Source organism: Podarcis cretensis, assembly GCF_951804945.1.
Source record: "Podarcis cretensis genome assembly, chromosome: 9".
Taxonomy (NCBI): domain Eukaryota; kingdom Metazoa; phylum Chordata; class Lepidosauria; order Squamata; family Lacertidae; genus Podarcis; species Podarcis cretensis.
Genome location: NC_137178.1, coordinates 56,678,370 through 56,702,301, shown reverse-complemented (window position 1 = coordinate 56,702,301; position 23,932 = coordinate 56,678,370). Strand labels below are relative to the sequence as shown.

At 41.1% G+C, this 23,932-nt stretch overlaps 1 protein-coding gene across 1 annotated transcript; it reads left to right on the top strand.

Annotated features, from left to right (window-relative positions):
* The first annotated feature begins 7,180 nt into the window (after positions 1-7,180).
* LONRF1 (LON peptidase N-terminal domain and ring finger 1) lies at positions 7,181-23,451 on the top strand. Its single transcript, XM_079989695.1, has 12 exons — positions 7,181-8,044; positions 12,420-12,538; positions 13,888-14,010; positions 14,286-14,432; positions 15,251-15,479; positions 15,563-15,659; positions 16,759-16,873; positions 18,080-18,201; positions 19,541-19,699; positions 19,800-19,962; positions 21,172-21,324; positions 22,170-23,451. Exons 1-12 carry the CDS (start codon positions 7,408-7,410, stop codon positions 22,326-22,328), a joined length of 2,223 nt encoding a protein of 740 aa, XP_079845821.1. The 5' UTR covers positions 7,181-7,407; the 3' UTR covers positions 22,329-23,451.
* Positions 23,452-23,932: the final 481 nt, after the last annotated feature.

Below are 23,932 nucleotides of genomic sequence, written 5' to 3'. Positions count from 1 at the left end.
GTTCTTGATTTGCCACTGGGAGGGGAGGGGCTGCCTCACCTAGAAATAATAGTGAACCTCAATGAAGAAATAAATGGGGGCTTTTGATTCAACTGTTGGAGGGGGGGACCCAATGCAGAGCTGAGGGACGTGGAACAGATCAAATCAAAGTTGCCAGGTAGTAAGTCTTAAACACACACACACACAAGTGTACATATTGCATAGCGGTTGAGTGTTACGCAAAAACAGTACAGTGGTACCTCGGGTTAAGTACTTAATTCGTTCCGGAGGTCCGTTCTTAACCTGAAACTGTTCTTAACCTGAAGCACCACTTTAGCTAATGGGGCCTCCTGCTGCCGCCGCACAATTTCTGTTCTCATTCTGAAGCAAAGTTCTTAACCTGAAGCACTATTTCTGGGTTAGCGGAGTCTGTAACCTGAAGCGTATGTAACCTGAGGTACCACTGTACTAGATCATGTGGAACACACTGTCCTCTCTGCATCCTGGACATACAAGTCATAAGATAGGGATGAGGTCACACCTAGTCTACCATCTACCCATACAACTTTATATAGGCTCATAAAAAGTATGTGGTACTCATGGTGTTTAATGCTCACCGTTAATCAAAAGAGCCCAGGGCACATAGTTCTCTGTCTCCATTTTATCCTCACAACTGCCCTATGAGATATCCCAAAAGAGATAGTGGCAGACACCATTAAACATAATGGCTGAGTAGAAATCTGAACCCGGGTTTCCCTGCTCCTAGTCTGAGCCTGGGGGAATCATACAGCTGAAAACTCCCACATTAAAAAAAACAAAAAAAAAAAACCCACTTCAGACACACACAAACCCTAGCATGCTATGGGTTAAACTAAAGAAGAAGCTTCCACCTGACATTCTATTTTTCCACACTGATGTTGGAAAATATTTAATCATGTGATCCCTCACATGCATTATGAAGTGGCCATAATCCCCAGAGGGCGGTACCATGTGGTTGTTTTGTTGTTTTCCAAACTGGCAGATCAGCTGTGGTAACAATGCTTTTAAAACCATGGCTCTTAATGGTATGCTTAACAGCCTTGTTCCTAAACCAATGAATCCAAAATATTTAGATTTCCTGGAATATACTTGCCGTTTTTCAGAGGTTGCTTAAGAGGCTAGCCAATCTGCCAGTCGGTGATAAATGAATGGATTTACAACATAGGATTACATTTTTAAATACTTTGGGAATCAGGGTGGCTATTCAAGAACATTTCTTAAAATGTCGAGGCAGGAAGCAAAAACAAGCATGTTTTCTACACGGGGGCGGGGGGAAATGCTTCTGTGTAGCCTTTAATCATTGATACAAAGGTTATCAAAGGTTGTTTTGAGTTTAATCCGGGCAGCCAGAAGATCACAGCAAAAACAAAAGTCTCATTTTTTATTATTATTACTTCCTTATGTAAGCGAGTGGCAGAGATCCAGCTCTTCCCTTCTAATACATTCCTGAGTCAACAGTGCATCAGATGCTTTGGAGAAATTATAAGAAAAGAAAAGAAATGTGCAATCATCTTCAAAAAAAAAGTCTGGGAGGGAGATACTTTGCTTCTTATGGTGGGGGGTGCAAGGAGGAGGGAACAGGACATTTTCCATAGCAGGCCAATTTATACGTTTTCTCTCTCTGTCTCTCTCTCTCTCTCTCTCTCACACACACACACTTTCAAAACAGAAGGTTTCCCCTAAATGATACTGATTTTAATGCCAAATGGCAGTAAAAATATATATATTGGGGTGGGGGAAGAGATGGAATCTGAGAATGATTGGAAGAACGTGGATAAAAAGGATAGAAAAGAAGAAGCAAGAACTGCTAGCGGGGAAAATCTTTGGCAGTGAATTCAGGCTCTGGAATAACAAACTTGTGAGAGTTCTGCATCAACAAGATAAAAACATACTGGTTTTATTATTGTAGAGTAGAAACAGCTTAGGCATGCATCTCATCTAAGTAATTCTATTACTGAGACACTGACAACATCAGATTGTGTACCATACAGTGTGGCAGAGAGGACACAGTTTATCTCCAAAAATAAATAGAATTGTCTAGAACAAAATATGGAGCACATATGCAACAGCTTCATTTAGAAACACTCAGCAAATCTCTTGACCATATCCCTATAGTGAAAAGGTTTCCAAATTTGAGAAACTTTCATGGGTACACATGGGTACTTCCTGCCCAAAGAAACACCCAAACCCACTCCCAGACCCTAAAAAGTGTCCCTATTTTCCAGGGACGTCCCTGATTTGGAGAAGCCGTCCCAGTTTCTGATTTGATCCCGGAATGCCCCTCTTTTCCTTAGGATCCCTATTTTCCTTGGAGAAACGTTGGAGGGTATGGAGTTACCATCTTAAGGTAATCCTGTATAGGGAAGGTTTTTTAATGTTCAATATTTTATTATGTTTTTATATATGTTGGAGGCTGCCCAGAGTGGCTGGGGCAACCCAGTAAGATATGTGGGGTATAAATAGTAAAATTATCATTATGGAATGGGACGCCCCTAGTTTCACCAGAGGAATGTTGGAGGGTATGCACTCCCAGAAACATAACCAGGCAACTTCCTCCCACCCAAACATGACCAAGCAATATGCATCCCAAAGGACAAAACCCACACAAATACACTCAGATAATTCTATACTGTAGATCCAAAAGCCACACTACTAAACAGGCAACACTCTTCAGTGCTTCCCAGGCTTCCACCAGCCCAGGCACCAGAGGATTCTTTTTTTTTTAATTTTATTTCCCCTTCCCTTCATGCTCTTAAAAACCATCCCCAGGAATTTATACAGTACTATGGTTACCAGACATCCCCGTTTCCCGGGGACAGTCCCCAGATTTACAAATCTGTCCCCAGACAAAATCCATCCCCGGAATGTCCCCGGATTTCATTTAATGTCCCGGGATTTATATTTTAAGTGTTGTAGACTTATTAGTAGGGAATGAATGTTGTGTGATTGGTTCAACGGCACAAGACACATCATATGGGGAGTTCCAGCGAGGCAAAATGGCGGGCGCCATGGCAGTGAGCAGCTCCTGAAGCCAGCCAGAGCCACCGCACTACCAGGCTGGCTCCAGGTTGCTGAGACTGCCGCTGCCACTGTCGAAGGGGAACCAGGGACGCCTGGCGTGTCAACTGGGAGAAGTGCTGACCGCCCCGCGTGACCCAAATCGAGCCAGGAGCGAGAGCACCTGGCCACGCAGCCAACTGCCCAACGGTGCTCTGGGGCCAGTAAAAACTGGAGCTGATGCAGTGAGAAGGAGGGGAGGAGAAGGAGAAGGGAGAGAAAGAAAGAGGAAGGAGAAAAAAGAGGGGAGCCCTGACCTTGCCTCACCCCAGCCGCTGCTGCTGCTGAGGAGGAGAGGCAGGAGAGCACCAGGAGGGCAAGGACCCATGGCCAAGGCCCGGCCCGACCCAAGCCTACTCCACGGCAGCTAGCACTCCAAGAGAGCATGCTGAGGCCCAGAGGAAGGCCACGTGACACAGGAGACCACAGAAGAGAAGATATTACTTCTTTATTTATTTAAATAATTTTAAAAAATATTCCCCCCCCCTTTTCAAAAAAAAAAGTGTCCCCGGGTTCCTTGAAAAAAATCTGGTAACCTTATGCTATACCACCTTCCTTGCTTTCCTATTGTCAAGAGTGCCTCTGAGCCTCTGTATTCTGGGGAGAAAGAGGGGAAAGCTCATTGAGTGGTTGAAACCCGGAGGTCCCTCTCCCCACCTGCACAAAAGTAAAAACAAGCAAACCAAGAACAAAACTTTTTTTAAAAAAACAAAACACTAAAATAAAAATGATCAGGATGGGCAGCAGGCCTATGGAGGAAGGGGACACAACCAAAGGAGATCTCTTATCGGGCTTTAAAGTTTCCCAGTCAGTAGTTAGTACTGATTACCTGATTATTGTCACAGGTTCACAAGGGTTGGGCGGACAGACGAGCCCCTCGCATATGCCGATTCCAGCCGTGTTGAGCAACTGTTTCTGTACAACTTTGCCTGGGCCAATGCCTGGGAGGGCATTAGGTCGCAGCATTACAATATCAGTGCTGGGATTCTCATATCTGGTCCCAGGAGGTCCAGTGCTTATGCAACAGCTCACAAGATCAATTTGCAAGAGTTTCTTTGGACATTAAGATACTGTACTCCTAGCCACAATTGCTTTGTGTTTCCAGAGGTTACATTTACAGAGGTAACATTTGAAAGGGAATTTGTTCAGATAAGAATCACCGCTTTGAGGGTTGTTTTTGGGTGTGTGTCCCCAAAAAAAACAGTAAATAACTAAATAAATAAAAGTGGGGTATATATATCTGAAACTTGCAATTTTCTCCTGTGCAACTCCTCCTTTGTAGTTGAGACTACAACTCAGTTGCAATGGGGAATTTAGTGGCTGAAGGTGCTCTAAAGTCACACCATAAATCTAAGCACTATGATACCACTTAAACAGTCATGGCTTCCCCTGAAGAAATCTGGAAGTTGTAGTTTAAGGGTTTGGGGAGTTGTTATCAAGCCCGATTCCTTTTCCAGAATTACAGTTCTCAAAATTCCTTGCGAAGAGAGATTGACTGTAAAACTACTCTGAGAATTTCAGCTCTGTGAGGTGAATAGAGGTCTCCTAACAACTCTCAGCACCCTTGACAAAACTACAGCTCCCAGAATTCTTTATGGGAAGCCATGACTGTTTAAAGTGGTGTCATAATGCTTTAAATGTACAGTGGTACCTCGGGTTACATACACTTCAGATTACATACGCTTCAGGTTACAGACTCCACTAACCCAGAAATAGTACCTCGGGTTAAGAACTTTGCTTCAGGATGAGAACAGAAATCGTGCTCCAGCGGCGCAGCAGCAGGAGGAGGCCCCATTAGCTAAAGTGGTGCTTCAGGTTAAGAACAGTTTCAGGTTAAGAACAGACCTCCGGAACGAATTAAGTACTTAACCCGAGGTACCACTGTACAGTGTGACTGTGACTTAAAACAGCTACGCAGTCTACACTGTGCCAACTTGTTCTCTAATGGAAACATTTTCTCAAATATGGTTCAACAGCTGGTTTTTATGCAGAGAATAGGTACTCTTCTACAGTTTTGTAAGAGTTAATATTATATCACACATTTTAAAAAAATGCTTATGTAAAAGGAAATTAGAATGCTTAAATATGCACTCCTTGCCTGTTTTACCTGATAAAAAGCCTTGAGTGCATTTTGGTTATGTTTGAGTGCCCTGTACATTATGCAACCCTGCTTCAAAGGAAATAAACCATTTGTATGCTTTATATAACAGAGCGAAAAGCTGCAGTCTCAGTTGACAGATCTCCATAAATGAATTGTATTCTGATTGTGAAGGAAAATGGTTAGAAGTTAGAAACTGCTCTCTTTATGACATATACATACAATCTTAATTCTTCATGTAGGGCTTGGAAGAGGGGATGTTGCGGGAGTTCTCTACGGGATCCAAAGCTTCCCCATTCACTTGAGCTGACCCAGGCAAAGGGAGAAAAACTACACCATCCAAAAGAGGGGGGGGGGGAGAAATCGCCATCCCTCCCACCTCCCGCTCTAGTCACCATGAGCCTGGCAGGGGTTAGGAAGTGGTGATTCATTTACCACTGACACACACACCCGGCCTCCATGGGATTGCTCTGTAAATGGAATTCTGGCAGCACTAACAGACTGAAGTGTGTTAAAAAAAAAAAGCATGAATGATACTTAATAGGACTGGGCACAGGTATGGTCCTAACGTAGTTGGAATGACCAACCAAGCAGTAAACACATATATATGCACACACTCCCCACTATTCCCAGTTTAGTTATGAAAATGAATTAGTATTACTAACTTCAAAATGAGGGCCTATCAATTAAGACAGAAAAAAAATATGATGGAGGGAATTTTGCCTTCCTTTTCCTCACTTTCTCATGGAGAGAAGTTGGTCATACATGACCATTATGGGGCAGGAGAGGACACTGGGCTTGTTTGGGTGTGTCGGTCCTTGGTTCACACCATTTTTGTTCTATGGCAAGCCTAAGGGCCTGATACAGTTAAGTGTAAAAAAAAAGTTTTTATTTTGTTTTTAAGGGTTTGAAGGTATAGCTGGAGTTACAGGCAAACACAAATAACAGACAAAAATGTTTTTGATACTTGCTAAAAACATAAACATTCTGGTTGTTTTAACCTTTCATTTTTTTCAAAAGTTTTAGAACATAAGAAAAGCCATGCTGGATGAGGTCAAGGGCCCGTCTAGTCAGGGCACCATGTTCTCACAGTGGCTAATCAGATGCTCACAGGAAGCCAACTAGACAGATCTGAGTACAAACATTTTCAGTGGCTAGTATTGCTTCACACTGTGGCAATGGAACATTTTCATTGCCAGCCTCTTTCTCCACGAATATAATGCAAATTCTGTGGCTTAGCTAAACGTTGTGCAAAAAGTACTTTCTTCTGCCAATTTCGAATCTGTCCAAATTCAGCTTCACTGGTTGTCCCCGATTTCTAATATTGAGAGACAGAAAGAAATGTGGATGTCATTCCTTCCCAAGGACAACTCGAGCTGCCATCTCTTTTCTGGCAGGGCTCTTGTGTGTGGCAAGACAAATCCTACAGGTTGAGCTTTTCCTGCTGCAAAACCTCTGTAAATGAAAATACAGTAATAATAAAAAGGGGCATCGGGTATTTCCCCCCTGCCTTTGCATAGTGTACAGCCCAGGTCCCAACCCCTGTGTCAGCGGATCATTGCGCGTGGGAATGCAAACTAGTCTTCAGGAAGTCAGCAGAAAAGGAGGAGGAGGAGCGCTAAATTCCTACGACCCACCCTTCCCTATCAGGGCCGACCATCCCGCCCGCCCGCCAGCCACGCCCCTCACCGCTGCCATCCGGCAAAGGAAAGTTATGGAACAAGCGCGAGCACGTGGCCTTGTTTTATAATTTCCTCGCCCCGCCCCTCTCCTTTGTCGCGCTCCTCGCGGCGGCCCGCCGGCCAATCGCAAGTCAGCCTTGCGCGGAAAGCCGGATGACGCTCCGTTTTATGTAAGGCCCTGGCGTCGCCCGCGACGCTCTCGAGCTTACAGAGAAAGAGAGAGAGAAGGTTTGGTGGGGTGGGGGGCGCGGAGGCGGGGCACGTCGGAGAGATGGAATCCGGACCTTAAGGTTGCGGGGGGGGGGGGGGGGAGAGTGCGAGGTGCGGTTGAGGTGACTTGAAAAGAGGGCGGAGCCTCCCGCGAGCGCGCTCAACCGCCAACAACGTCCGAAAAAGCCTGTCAGAGGAAGGAGGGAGTTGAGGGCTGCGCGCGCGCGCCCGGCCTCGTCAACCGCCAGCCGGCTCCGTCGTCGGTGCTGTTACCTCAGAGAAGCGGCGGCGCTCGGGGGTCGCGCGCCACACCCCCTCCGTTGAGCCGGACGTGGAGTGGAAATGGCGTCCTCGCCGGTTCCTGAGTCGGCCCCAGAGCCGGGGGGCAGCGGCACTCATTCGGAGCGGGAGCTCCTGCTCCGTCGCGGGGAGCTGCTGGCGCTGGGCAACCACCTGAAAGAGGCTCTGGAGACTTACTCGGCGGCGCTGCGCCTGGGCTCGCCCAGCTCCCGCCGCCGCCTGGGCGCGCTGGTGGACTGCCTGGTGCTGCACTACCGCCTCCGGCAGAGCGGCGAGAGAGCGGGCGACGCGCCGAGGGAAGGCGGCGGAGGGAGAGCGGCGGCGGCGGCGGAGCAGCAGCTGCAGGGGACCGCCGGCCGGGAAGACGGCTCCTCCGCGGCGGTGGCGGCGGGGCTCTTCCGCTGCCCCGGCTGTGAGGGCTTCCTTGGCGAGCCGGTGGTGGCGCCGTGCGGGCACGCCTACTGCCGCCGCTGCGTCCACGAGCACCTCCGCGCCCGCTGCCGCCGCTGCGGGGACCCGCTGGCTTCGTCGCCCGCCGCCGTGGCCCTGGGACACCTGGCGGAGAAGTGGTTCCCGGAGGAGTGCAAGAGGGCTCGCACCTGGCGGCGCCTCGGAGAGATGCTCGCGCAAGGGCAGCTGCGGGAAGCCAGCCAAGCCGCCAGCCAGGCCCTCGAAGAGGGTAAGAGCCGCGGCCGCTGCTCGGGCCTCTGAAGCGGGGGTGGGGGTGGGGGTGGGTGGGAAAGGGGGTAAAAAGGGCCCTTTGACTACAATCGTGCGCTTTGGGGAGCCTGATCGAACTCGAATGTGCCCAGCGCTGGGCTCCAGACGATCGGAATCGATCCCGTGAAGGAATCGGGGGGGATCCTGCATGTAGGCATGCACAGGTGTGCACGCTTGCTTCGTACCCAGAAGCGCGCCGGTTACTTGATGGCTTGCAAGCATAGAGGACCGGTTTCGTAAAGAGGCCAGATGCTCCATATCGCCCTAACGCAATACTTCTGGGCGAGCTGAAGTCACGCATTCAGCCGGGAAGTGAGTGTTGCATAACCTAAGCGTGATCCAGATTCCTGTATGTGAAACAGGCCCTGGCGCGCTTCAGTTGGAAACTGTAGCTAGTTTTTCCAGTGAAATTGTGCACATCAGATTGCGAATTTAACGTGGCCCTCAAAGGTGGCAACCTGTATGCAGGACTTTTGGAAGTTTCTAGAGAGTTGACTTTTTGCACGAATTTCACAACTGAAACTCATACTGCAGATTGTCTTCCACCGTTTCAGTGAGTACTTAAGGTGAACCCTGATGGTTTCTAGGGGGCATTATGGGTTTGAGGCATTATGTTAGTTATTTTACATAATGTGGATAAAGGCTTTGTTGTGAGTGACCTGAAGAGAGTCCCTACCTTGGAGCTGTGAGTTTCCTGTTACCCTTTGTTTTGTAGGGAGGTAAAAATGCTTGTTTTGTTTTTCTGATGCTCTTTCTGTAAACTTTTCCAGAGTTTCCAAAAGCTGGCATTTAGATGTACAGTGGTACCTCGGGTTACATATGCTTCAGGTTACAGACTCTGCTAACCTAGAAATAGTGCTTCAGGTTAAGAACTTTGTTTCAGGATAAGAACAGAAATTGTGCTCCAGCGGCGCAGCGGCAGCAGGAGGCTCCATTAGCTAAAGTGGTGCTTCAGGTTAAGATCAGTTTCAGGTTAAGAACGGACCTCCAGAACGAATTAAGTACTTAACCCAAGGTACCACTGTATAAGCAAAGAGGAATCTTTGAAGATGCATTCTATGGGATTAGCTTTGTTAGTTGATGAAGTGCTATGGGACTGTCATTTTCTGAAAGGTAGTGAAAAAGTTTCAGCTTCTAAATTTTGGAACCCATTTTCAGAGTATATTACATAAAAATAGGAACCTTGAATAAAAACCTGTATTTCTAAAAGAAGGGATGCAGATATGGGTGAAGGAGCACTCATTCACTTGGGCTTAGCAACTGTGTTTGGGAGGTGGTGGTCAGAAGAGGCTTGGCTGTGAAACCTGTAACACTGAGGACCAGTAATTACTCTTGATGAATTCACTTTTACCAGAGGCCTATTTTCAGTCTCCTAAAGTGTTACTGAGACAATTCGCAGGAGGCAGGCTAGTTGCATAAGCAGATGGGGGTGTGGAAGGGGAAAAGGTTGTATAATGCTGGTGACATCACAGATGGGAGTGTTGAGTCTTTCACAACACTGTTTAGAAAAGACTTGTATGGGGAGGTCTAGAGATATGACTAAGTTAATATTCTGGGAGCACTTCACAGGATGTTCAATACTGAGTACTACTTGTAACACTGTATGAAATAAACTAAGGAAAATTTAATTGTGCGCATGCTTTTATATCTCTGAAAGATGTTGAATCTGGGCTTGGTGATTGTGACCTTTTGTAACTATTCTGGTTTTCTGGCTGTTGAAATCATAATAGGCGTCTAAATTCTAGTTCTTTGAGAACACTATATTCTGTCCTGCACTTGTGCTTCTGTGGTCCTGGTATCTTACTTTTGAGATGCAGAGCAATGACCAGCTAAAATCATTGGGCTTCCTAGTTTCTAACTTGAAAGCCTAATCCAAATATGTTAGTACTACTTTCTGATGAAAGTTTTATCATTGTTTGAAAATTGTCTAATTTGTTCAAGAGACTGTAATATTCTTCTTTTTACTACACATCAGACCAAGGACATTTCCCTGAAATAAAAATGGGTGTGTTGGAAGGATAGTTACAGGGAATGAAATGTTTATTTTGCTTTGAGACAGAAACTTTGCAGGGTTAGAAGTTTGCATAGTGCACCACATGTCCTTAATTTCGACTCAGAATATGGGAGTGAACCTCAAGGCCTAGTGCAGAAGTCTTACTCTTGATGCTTTCATCCAGTAGGCTAGGCTAAATTTGGGAAGTGGCCTATTGTGCCGTATTTATATGACCTTAGATTCAGTTCCTAATCTCCAGCATGTGACTTGATCAGCAGAAGTGTCTGAGTAGTATGTGGGGCATCTGATATAATGGAGCTATAAACAGCCATAAAGAATTAGAAAGGACTTCAGCTGGACTTGTTTGAGTTCTTTTTGGTCTTGTTGTGTACTACAAGAGTGTCTCACTGTCCATTCAGATGCATATGAATACACAGGATGGGAAATGCTAGATACCAGCATTAATTACTGTATTGCTATAGGCAAAACTAGCAACTTTTATGCTCTAGTTCAGCACGGAGTTGAATTTCTGATGTTTAGGTTCTTGGCCTGTCTAGTGCCTGAAGTTCATCGTGCTAATGTTGTAAACTTGTCTGCTTCCAGCCAGTACCTCATGAAAATGCTACTGTATGACCCAGGAGCTTCTTTTCTTTTTCCTTGTAGTCTTTCCCACCCTAAAAACCACCCCACCCAATATTTTCTAGAGGGTTATGGGACCCTTTGGAACAGATTTGCGGAGCTGTTAAGGGGCAGAGAGGAAGCTGAAATCTAATCACATGAGAGGACACTTGCACAACTTTTAATATACATATCTACAGTATGCTGCGGGTCTTAGCAATGAGCTGATCTCTTAGACTGTGTGTGCCACTCAGTTGTGCAACATCAAAGTGGGGTTAGTTTCCTTTTTATATGATCTGTGTTGGCCCCTTTCAGTATGTGCAAACTAGCTATTAAACACTGGTGTGGCATATTAATTTTAGTAATAATAATTTTTTGGAATTGAATTTGCAAATCATAGAAAGGAAGGCATCCCAGAATTGGGGCTTAATCCTTTATGAAAATTGGATAATTATTTTAGGAGAGTTAATTTAGGAGTTATTTACACACATACAGGGAGCAGGGGTATAACAATTAAATATTTTTTAATATGCCACCTTGGTGGTACGTTTGCCTCCTAGATTTAAAAATGTTATTATAACTCATTCTACAGTAATTAGAAAAAGCATACATTAATATAAAATAATAATCATAAAGTGTGTTTACTCAGCACCTTGCCCACATAATCAAAGAAAAGAGAAACTTGGAAACAGTTGATCTACTTTCATAATTACATGATGTGCCTAGATGCACTTTGGGGCATGATTAAAATGTGTCATAAGATGTTTGGAAAGCTGAGACCATATCCAGTCAGCGTCTAAAACTCTTGAGGTATTTCAAGCTGTTGGAATTTAAGGGTTAGAAACCAAAATGTTGACATCTTGCACAAAAGTAGTGTTGTCTTGAACTGTCAAGCTCTAAGGGAGTTAAACAGGCAACTAGATGTGACAAGGTGATATCCACAATCTGTGTGGTTTCAAGTAGTTCATTTTGTTTTCAGAGTGGAAGATGTGATTACAAATTCACCAATGTTGCATCTACTCTGGCCGTGCCAATATTATCCTTTTAAGCTTGTAATCAGTCAATATCTTTGCTTTCACACCTAAGTAAACTTTACTGCTGCAAGCATAGAGGCTTGAAATACAGTGCCAAAACACTAGTAGACAGAAAACACTGAATTCTGTCCTTTTTTGAGGGCTTTCTTTAATTTATTTGTCCTATAGACTAGGGTGGTTCAAGGATTTGCAGACTGCCCAACTTGGGAGAAGAGTGAAGGAAGACTGGTCTTGTCTTACAGACTATGTCTATACAGATTTTAAGACCACATTGGGTCCACAAAACCAACCTAAACTTCAGTTTGGGCTTTGGACTAGCATTCAGATATTTTTATTGGTCTCTAAGCATATAAACAGTTCTTGTAGTTAGGTTAATTGCATTAGGGTCTTTCAAGATCTTTACTATCACCTTATTTGCAAGGGTATTTTAACATTTAGTAAGTCACAAATCTTTACTAACAAGCTTGTCCACATCAACAGCATGAAATAATGAACTACTTCTCTTCAAACTTAGAAAGCTTTTGTTTTGTTTTGTTTTGTTTGTTTGTTTTGGTCTGGCTTTTTGGAAAATGTTATTTTCCATAGGTGCATATCTATTTCTAAGTCTGCACTGCATGTGTATTTTGGATTATAAAAACATAAGCAGTTTCTATTCAGCTACATGACAAAGTTATTGGTTTTTATTTTAGATCCTAGTGATTTGATACTACGGGTTTATAGAGCTGAATCCTATGCTGGCCTCCAAGAATTTAAATATGCCCTGGATGACCTGAATGCTGTTACTGCTAAAATGCCAAATTGGTCTGAGGTAAGTCTATAAAGTGTAAATGCTTAAGATAATATCCTATTAAGTCATCCACGGAGTTGACTTATTAAAGTTGATGGACTAAAGTCCATTGATTTCAGTGGTCTTACTTTTAAGTATAACTGATATTGAATATCACATACAGTGTACTTGTATTATGAAAAATACAAAAACATGATGCTAGAAATTGTGTCAGCATTTTCAAACCCAAACCCACCTTTATCCCAGGCATGCATTTGGGAACCATTTCTTATTTTTTCCCATGCATTTGCATGGTGGTAGTACTGCTGTTTTGACCCACCTTGGATCAGGTTCACTACGTGGATTGAGTCTTTCAGCAGGCATAGTACTGCACACTTCTAGCAGAAGCCCTGTTCTGATTGTAATTATGTTTTCAAGCACAATTGTGAAGTTGAAAAGCTTTGTCAAGATAAAAAGGTGGGAGTGTTTAAGCTTCATTATAAGCACTTCAAGTCAAGAATTAAATGATCCTTCCACCCCCAGTTCTGCAACTGATTCTGCAGTTGGTTGGCTTTGTCTATGTGCACATACATATAATTTTGCATGAAACAAGAATATAAACTGCATTCACACTATGGATGAATAAATCAATTTTGCATGGTGCAAACAGGTGCTTTTCAACAGTAGCTGTACGTATATGGTGCAGACTAAGGGCTTGTTCACTCTTACGTTTGATCCGTTGCTTTCACTTGGGGAAACCTGCAGTTTAGTGCTGAATCGGAGCAAATGGCAATCTGGTTTTCCGTGGATTGCCATTTGTTCTGATTTATCACTAAAGGGGGTTTTCCAGGGGAAAGCAGCAGGGCAAAGGCAAAACAGCTTGAACCTGTCCCTAGAAAGCATGGGATAAGCATTTGCTTTCTAGGCACAGGATAAACAGAAGTGTGGATGAGTGCTAAGTATGAAAGGGTGAAACAAGGTCTGAAAGAAAAAGTGAATGGAGTGTGTTACGCCTGTATGCTGTTTATTCCAATTGGTTCTATGGACTGGAGGAAGTAGTGATGGTAGAATGCATAGGATGTGCAATCCTTTTGTTTGAGTTCTCTGCTGTTATTCTGTCTCATTGCATAACATCAGGTATTACACTAACTCTTAAAACCATTAGTGCCATTGTAGGTTCTATTGGTTTCACTGAGGCTTTCTTCTATAGCAACTTGTAAGATCCCAATCAAATAATTCAGTGGCATACATAGCTACAGGAAGCAAAAGCTCTATTGTACCCAGTGGGGCTAACTTCAAAGGAAATATGCTTAGGCTCAGGCTTCTAAATCTTTCTGTGATGCAAACCAAATGATTAACATTTAAATACCTTTGAATCACTGTTTTTTTAGGTCTACTTTCGGAAAGCAAGAATACTTAATAATGCTGGGTCTAAAGATGATGCCTTACAGCTCCTTCTTCACTGCCTAGCCCTTGATGAAGAATTTATTCCGGCAAAACTAGAAGTTGAGAAGGTATTTATATATTTTAAAGCAATGCTTAGTTTTTGCTTTCAGTTCTAATACTTTTCAAATGTAGTTACTTCCTGTGAAGAGGAAGTTACCAATGTTCACGTAGAAAACAAAACTTGCATTACAGTTAATTTTTCCAGAGATCTGAAGTCTGGTGAACTACTTAAAAAGTTCAGCTGGTTCACCGTAGTATGTTAAAAAGTTAGAAGACTGGGATGATTGGATTTACAAAATTTTAGTAATAGCTAGCTTATTCCTTAATATTGTCCATTTCACAGATGCTGTGTGATTTGTTATCACCAGAAAGTGTGAGAAAGAGTCTGAAGGAATCTGCTATGAATTCTTCGCATGTTCGAAGTAAACCATTTATACATGGTTCTGAAATGGAAGAGTGTTGTGAAAATTTACAGCATGGTTCAGAGCCAGTAAGTAATAATTATTTTTTCCACACATGATATTTCAAATGTTGCTATGCACAATATGTAGGTTGTGCTGTTGACTTGCTTTTTGTTTCATCTTATTCTAGTTTGATGCCATATAATTTTGAAATTTCAGGGTTGATAGGGAATGTGGAAAGAAGCTAGAAAAATGTTCAACATTGTAGAGAGAATGTTACTTATATGCTAATGAAAATTATGGGAATGGTTTTTAAAATGACAATCGTGAAGCAATACTTTTTTTAAAAAAAGCTTTTCCTGTATGTGCTTCTGCTCCCACAGTCAGAGTTGTTTAGCGGTGCAAGTTAAGCAAACAATGAAGCAGTTTAGAGCCAGAATTTTAAGTTTGCTTGAGTTCTGGATTCCAAACAGTTCTTTGTGTCTAGGAACTCCTGAGGTTCTATTTCAGCACAGTAGAATGTTGTGCAAGTCTGTATTTTTAGGATATTGCTTTTTATACTCCCAGGTCTGCATTCACACACGGAAGTTGTGACATGGTAAGGTTCCATCTAATGATGTGCCTAGTTTCATAAGTGAGAGTGGAAGTAGAATTTTAGAAATACAGAATGACAGCTAATATTCAGCTAGGACCAGATATTATTAGTTCCCTGCAAATCATATTAATAATGTGAAACATTCTGAATTAGTCCACAGAAATTTCAAGGTTGCCCTTTGCACTAGGAAATGTGCCTGTTCTGGATAATGAGGGTTCATCCAAAAAATTGTGATTCTGCTGGCGGATTTTGTTGCCAGTTTATCTGAAATTTGATAAAGATTCCATTCCCCCCACCCATTGTTTTTGGTAGGATTTAGAAATGCAAGAGTCTGTTGGAGGAAACCTGCATCGTGCACAGTCTGCCCATTCTCTCAACTCAACAGAAACAAATGCCAAAGACGATGGATTAAAAAGGGTTTCTTCTGAACCTCTGCTTTCCAGCCAAGATAAAGGTGCTTTATTAAAAAGAAAGTGGTCCCTTTCAGAACAAGATGTTAAAGTTACTGAAGATGGAAGGAATAAACATAAAAAACAAGGAGGTAACTATTTAGTCATGCATATTGATGATATCTGATAAATTCAGTATTTCATGCTTTGATAATATCCTTTATTGTTTATTTAGAAACTACAAAAAGGGATGCCACCTTTCCATTCAATTATGGACCAGTTCCAGAGGATTTGATTGATGTTTCAGACTTTGAGTGTTCATTGTGTATGAGGTAATACAGTGGTTTCTTTAATCATCCTTTTTATTACCCATTTGATCATCTTTGTCTTTGATCTCTTCTCCATCTTAGGACAGATTTTATGTTAAGATTCTTGCTCTAAAGCTGCTGAAAATTGCTTTTGTGTGCAAATTGCTCCATGCTGTGCAAAGAGAGAAGCACAATGTTTGTGTTTTGCTACGTGTGCCAGCCTTTTAGCTCCCAAACTGTGGTCCTTAGACAACCAGTGATCCATGAACTTAATTCAAGTGGTCTGTGGCATGTCTTTGGAAAACCAATAACCAAAGCAATTAAAATAATACTGCATGTAACACAGCACATTACAATTCCTACAACAAGCATTAAAATTAGTAAGTGGTCTGACAAGACAGCAATGTTCCATCAGTCCCATCACTTAAAATGTTTGGGAACCATTGGTAAACGATAGTATTAATGTGCATTTTTGGCTAGTTCCAGTGAGTGAACTTTTCACTCAGTCAGGTTGGTACACATGGTGGAAGGCTCACAAATATTTCTCTTTGGCAGTAATGTGTTGTTTCATAGACATCATAAGGGAATGCCTGCAAGAGAGTTCGGGTTTAACCAAATGACCCTCTAATATTGCCAAAAGTACAGTTTTGGCAACTGCTTGTCAAGCCCTGTCAAGAACATAAGTCTGGTAAACAAAACATAAACAGTTAAGCCTACAGGTTCTGTGCAATTGGTTTGCATCTGACTGTCCAAGACTCAATCAGGTTGGTACACTCCATGACATTTGCTACATTTATTTGGCACTTTTTTTGCATCTTGGGGGATGCATGTATGGAACATATTGAAAGCTGCTCTTCAACCCTTCTACCACACAGACATTTCATAGAGGACTGTCTTCTTGGAAGTCTAATGAACATGCATTGTCACTAATGCCAAATGTCTGCTAGGAGGAATAACAGATCAATCTTATTTCTTAATTATTCTAAGCCTACAACAGCCAAGGTGGTTACAAGATAAAAGCATCCAAATGGTTTCTTTTGTTCTGACTTGGCTTAATTTACTTGTTTTAATGTTTGTCACTAAAGTGACTGTAGCATGATTAACTTCTTGAATTTTTTTTCAGGCTTTTCTTTCATCCTGTGACAACACCCTGTGGCCATACTTTCTGTAAGAATTGTTTAGAACGATGTTTAGACCATTCTCCTCAGTGTCCTCTCTGTAAAGAAAGCTTAAAAGAGGTAATATTTACCATACACGACATTGCTATCTTCTAAAACAAGTATTTGTAATACAGAATATATACCATTAAATAAAAACTTGGTGGAAGCTAAGTCTTTGTTCGGATGTTTTTCTGCAATGGAAATGGTTTTCAGTATTCCAGTTTCAGAAGCTTCTTTTGTTCAAAGTATCATCAGTAGGAATTAGGGCTGCTAAGTTTTGCTCAAGAATAATACATTTTATTAGCCATAGAAAGTGAGTGCACGTGGTAGTATATGTGATTTATATTTTTGTTTGTAAACTGCCTTAACTATGATTTTATCATAGAAAGGCAACAAATAAATGGCAACACAAAAAACTCTGTACACTGATGTCAGTTGCCAGAGAGAGAAAAGCAAACAGCAACAATTTTCTTTATACCTCGCCCATCTGGCTGGGTTTCCCTAGTCACTCTGAATAGTAAAAGCACCCAGCAGAATAGTAAAAGCACAATAAAACATTAAACATTATACCTTCCGTAAACTTCCCTTTTCCCTATGTCCATCAGAAGCCAGGTAGCTGATTTGAGTGTGATTTAAAAATGTATCCCTAACTTTTCTTTATAAAGTTCGCCTGTCCACAATAATGAACACAAGAACAGTCTTGCTTGATCACAGTATGGTCGCCTAACCCAAATGAGTGGCAGCATATGTTCCCAGCAACAGCCAACAATTACATACAGAATAAACTGCTGCTGCCTCTCTTCTCAGCCTTCCTGCAGAAATGGCATTGCCTACCTTGCAAAAGAAAAATGGTCTCTTTTAACTCTCACTTCTGGTTGAGCTAGCTGAAGTGCAGAGCCAGAAAGTGAAACCTTAAGTGTGCATTTTGAGGTTTATGCTACAAACAGGTTGTTGCACAGAATGGCCGTATATTGGGCCAAAATTTTGATTGAGGCATAACTTTTTAATTGATTGAATTGACTAATTATCATGTTGCTAATTAACCCTAATTAACCCTAGTAAAAGCTCTGTTGAAAGAAAATTTGAGGTGCAGTGATTATAAATAGTTCTAAAGGAAAAACTGTATTCAAGGGAAACAAAGTGGTCAACGCAGGATTGTTGTATCACCCTGTTTTCTGCTTGATATCTAGAAACTGAACGCTGGTATAAAATAATAATTTGGATTAGCGACATCTTTGCAGTAATTAAGCTATAATGACATACGATTTTATTTTTTACTTCTAGTATTTGGCAAGTAGACAGTATAGAATTACACAGCTGCTGGAAGAACTAATAGTAAAGTATTTACCTGCTGAGCTATCAGAGAGAAAAAGAATTAATGATGAAGAAACAGCTGAATACTCCAGGTAAGTTTATAAACTGACTTATTAACAAGTTTAGGAAAAAGTACTAAATCTTTTCAGTTGTGCCTGCTTTTGAAAAGCTTTCTTCCCTCAACTATGTTTTTATTTACCTCATTTTTTTGAAGTGTAGTCTCGGTCTACTTCTAGATGGATTTGTTACTGAATCACCTCACTGAAGAGAGCAAACAGAATAACATGAATTTGGTACAAGCAGGTACACTGACCTGTTTGACACTTGCAAGTGCAGGTGGTTCTTCCTGCTTTTTCTTGCAACAGTTCCTCTAAAGGAGCTCGACATCATGTGTTATCCTCACAGCAATGATTCAAAAGAATCAGTGAACTTTATAGCCAGGTAGCTATATCTCAGGCCCAAGCACTACATAATAATGGCATATTTTTTATTTTTAAACACAGATCTATTCTAATAATGTATAGAGCAAGGACTGGGAGTTTGATTTTAAGAGCAAAAGGAATGCATAGAGCAGGGGGTGTGGAGTCTCTCCCTGTCCATAGCTTACCTCCTTGTTGCCAGTCCTCTGGTGTCACAGCCAGATTTCCTTCTAGTATTGGATTCTGGCTCGAGGGATGGAGAGAGAACACCTGGTGGGAAGGGTCCAGCACATCCTGCCCATACACTTCCCTTTCTAAATCATATTCTACCTCCTTTTTATACATGGTTGGCATATCATCACATAGATGTTATTAAAAAGCTTTCTTTCCTGTTGCTTTTTGCTATTGCTTAGAAACTTGACTAAAGTAGGATTGTGATTTTTCCCCCTTTATTACTGATTTATCTTTCGTAAGCCACCTTAAGCTTTTTCACAATCAGTGGTGTCTAAATTTTTTGAAATAATAATGATAATATAGTACTTTGGTTTAGAATTGCAACAAAAACAGATGAGAGAAATTTTTATGGTAATTGAATATCCACATTCCATTTGGATGACTTAAAAGAACTTGAATTAAATTGTTTACATAAGTCTCAACAGTGCTTTTTTGCTGGGGGGGACACATACCCCCAAACATTTTGTGAATCTTTGTACTTTTGTCCACTTATTGTATTTATTTTCCCGACTTGAACTATGAAATGATGATTTTCTTCAGTCAAAATGAGAGTACCCTTAAACATTTTTTTAGAAAAAAGCACTGAGTCTTAAGCCTTATTTCTCTTCATATTGTATACATCTTCATTCCTACTGATTTCAGGCCTTGTGCTATAGCTTAGCTTTTGTAAGAGGTTAAGGGAGTATATATGTACAAAGCACAACCTACTATTTACCTGTATCAAAAGAGAACTGTTCAGGCAACGTAGGTTTTAAAAATACTATTATATATTTTTCAGCTTGACTAAGAATGTTCCAATCTTCGTTTGCACTATGGCCTATCCAACTGTGCCTTGCCCCCTCCATGTGTTTGAGCCAAGGTATCGACTGATGATTCGAAGGAGTGTGGAAACAGGGACAAAACAATTTGGGATGTGTATCAGTGACCCTAAAAATGGGTATGTATGTGTTCCACAGTTTGTGTGTGTGTGTGTGTGTGTGTGTGTTTCCGTGTGTGTGTTTCCGAAGTGGATACTGACACAGTGCCTCTTTTTCTAGCTTTGCAGATTATGGCTGCATGCTGTACATTAGAAACCTTGACTATCTCCCAGATGGACGGTCTGTTGTTGATACAGTTGGATTAAGAAGATTCAGAGTTCTGCAAAGAGGGATGAAGGATGGCTACTACACTGCAGACATTGAGTATCTGGAAGATATAAAGGTATTGGATTTCACATTCACGTATTGCTTAAAACAGGATTTTAATAATGCATTTTCTAAACACTGGATGTGCAGATTATAGCCTACTTGTTCAAATGTAAAGCTACTTTGTATATAAAGCATGTGCATTTAGCATCCCCTTGTTAATTAGAATGGAAACTTGCAATTTATAATGCATGGTAAGAGGTTTTAATTCTAGATTTTAGGTGAAGACATGTTTTAGATTAGCGTTGCAAAAATAAAAATTAGGGAGCAGATGTCCACTTCTGCTCGAAAAACTTGCTTTTCTGCCGTGTGGTTGATTCTAGCTATGGAGGAATTGTTCTCCTTGCAGCCCAACCAATTTCTAGCTTTAATGTTGAAAGGAACACACATCAAATGAAACAGGTGGTCTTACCATTTGAGTACTTTCGGATACGTGAAGAAAGGGTTATTGCCACTTTAAGCATATGTATCGCAGGTTATAGTTTTAGGTTACATTAAATGTGTCTTAAAACACTATTGATCTCATTCAAATATAAGAGCTTTCATCTTGAAAGTGCTGTTTAGGTGCAACCATCCCTTGTATGCATGGAGAGTTGCTTTTGACATTGGAGCTCATGAACTTTCATGAGAACTCTGTTTTACCTTACACATGGAACTCTGAATGTGAAAGACCTGGCTTATTTGGACAATCCTCCAGGCTATGGTTTTGAAAAATCACAGGTTCAAATGTTCTCCATTCTTTTCTATGCACAGCTTAATATGTTGTTTTCTGGTCTGTTTTCCTGTTTGCCATTTTACCCAAACAAACATGCTATGGTTTCATCTTACTCTCCCAAATAGGGTTGCAGACCACTGTTTGATCCTAGTTTGAGAGTCATCCTGGAACCATAACTTGTTTAGATGTAATGGCTCTCATTTGGATTGATTATCTAAGGCAGTAATTTCTTAAGCCCATGCATGAAGGCAGTGGGGGGGGGTGCTTGGGCCTAGGAGCTGATACCCCAAAACATGGTTTGAATTATTGACCCAATCTAGTTTTTTGTGTGAGATGCTTTGCTATTGATGGCAATATTTTGATGAACTACTTCAGCACTGAATTTTTCCCATTCTCTTTAAATATAGACTGAACTCAGACTTTTGCTTTTTTATGCAAATTAGCTATGAAAGTCTTCACATATACAGCTTGTTTTGTTTTGTGACTATACTGCACTTTCTTCATTCATAGGTTGAAGATGAAGGTGAGATGAAGAAACTTGGAGTGCTCCATAATTTTGTATATAGCCAAGCTTGCAGTTGGTTCCAAAGCTTAAGAAACAAATTTCGTAGCCAAATACTTCAGCACTTTGGTCCAATGCCAGAGAGGGAAGGAAACATACAGGTATTCAGACACCATACAGTATCTCTCTAGCAATTATTAGCATGATATGGGTTGCTTTGTTAGTAAAGGAAGTGGTAGAAAGATTGGTAGAGTAACTGATGTGGCGGTGGTAATCATTAGGGGGGAAAATGGACAGCAGCTAAAAGAAAGAGAAGCCAAGATGGTGCCAATTAATAAAAACCCAGTGTGTATTTTAAATATGTGGTTGTGTCAGACAACAAAACCAGGCTTTTAAAAAGCCAGTTCTTGAACTCCTTCCTCTAGAAGATTATTCTATTTACACTTAAGGAATAAATCTTTCTCAACATTATTTTGAGGCTGTGAATAGGCAATAGGCAACACAGCTGACAAAGCTGCATGTCCCTAGTGGGATGGACAAGTACTGTTGTCACAGTGACTGTCAGCACAGGCAGACTGAAGCTTTGCATTGCCGAGCGGCTTTGAGATGTCCCAAGACATTTCAACTAAAACATCTGATGGATAGTGTCAACCTGTCTATACTGTAATGGTAGTGAAATTTACAGCAGGGATACGCTTGCCATCTTGATCTTGTGCTGTAAGACACAGCTGTCTTAGGGCAAACACTTTCAGTCACTGACATAGAAGACAATATTTAAAACTTCAGATCGAGATTACTGCTGAAAGTTGTTTTGTGTAAGCTAGCTAATAAAATCACCTCAGTTTACTTTATCAGGAAATCTTGAATTCCTAGGACCTGGTGGTTGATAATGGCAATGGAAAATGAAACAATGTATTTAGATCTCTAGAACCTGTTCATTTCACATCTGTGTTGTAAGCCATTTGTTACCATTAGTACATTCTAATTTTTTGTTCCTTATTTTTAGGAAATGGCTAATGGACCTGCATGGTGTTGGTGGCTTCTAGCTGTCCTGCCTGTGGACCCTAGATACCAGCTTTCTGTGCTGTCTATGAGATCTTTGAGAGAACGACTAATAAAAATTCAAGATATATTGATGTATTTCTCTAGAAACCAGTCCAAATGACTATCCGGATCTAACGGAAACAATACCCTATTATAGCTGTAACTACAGCTGGAGTTCTTGCAGCATTTGCACTTTTAGTACTGGTCTGAGAACTGTATCAGAACTGCTTTCTTTCTTCCTTTATTAATCAGTTCTTCACATGGGTCCCCTCAACTTGAAGGGCACCACTAAAATTGCACACAGAAAAATTAAATCCGGAAAAAAAACTATGGGAAAATTCTACTTTATTTGCACTATATACAAGTGAGAATGTATCATCCTGTGGTGTATTTCCACTGATTAGTTAAGAAGCATTGGAAAGTGCAAGATTTAAAAATGTCCAAGTTTACAATATTAAGGATGCATTCAAAATCTTGCAAATCAGAACTTGCCTCTGATACAGCACCCTGTTGCTATTTGCACAAAGTATTTAAAACGTAGTATTGAATGTTGCTATAAAAAAACTTGTTTTGTGAGTGTCTTAACTATAAATATGGCACAAGTTAACTTTCTTGCATACTTTCAAAATAAAAATGATTGTATGAATTTGGAGCCATGTTAAAAGAACAATTGAAAAATAGGTTGGTCAAGAAGTTATTGAAACTGTGAAGACATTACCTATAACTGTGCATTGTGAAAGACTGGATTAGATACAGATGACTACTAGATGACTCTTTGGAGTGGTTGCTTTGAGCACTGGTCTTTCCAATACATAGCAAAAATATGATTTAATGCACTAAGCATACAACAGTGATTCCTAAACTTCTCTGACAAATGAGCAGATTTGAAAATACTATCAGTGACTGCTTCTCTTTGCTCCATGAGTCAGCTGCAGCTCACTCACCATACCCTTCTAGGCAACTCATGAAAGTTTGGGAACTACTGAAGCATTGCTACAAAAGTTAAGGGTCTAACTAGTTTTTGAAAGTTCAAAAACATTTGGTGCAAATAGGACTTCCATGCCTTATTCATATCGCTATTACACAGCAATGCAAAGGTTAGCATTCTGCTTGCCAATAGGTACTTTTGTAGTTTTCAGTTTGTGACTGTCTGACTTGTATGTGAAATCATTTTGTAAAACTCTTGCTTTTGCTAATATTTAATTTTCAATAAACCTAAAACTTATATTTTTTTTAACTTACAACTATTATTTTTTTCTGTCTCTGTTGGGCTTTTGATATAGCACCTCTACCCTAAAGGATAGTTATCAGAAACCTGAATTGTTATATATGGATCACAGTAGTGTCCGATCCCTACAGCTTGGCTATGTTCTCTTATTGGCTCAACATACGAAAAAATATTTGGGGTGGGAATGGAACAGTCTTTGGATTCTGTTGTTAGTACTTCATAATCATTAAGGACCTCTTTCTGTGTAAGCCCATATCACTGTTTTGAGACATATATTTGATGAAAAAATAAACTATCCTGAAATATTAAGGCCACATCCATACATAGCTTTGCTGCAATCTGGGAGTCTTGGAACTATTTGAGTGCCATTCAGAGGACACACTTGATGTTGATGGAATGATCTCTTGGGAGTACAGTAATCTCAGGAAATGCATGTCTCTGAAAGTGCAATGGAATAGATTGGCGTCAACTTTTTTGGATAATCTGCAGTGAGCAGG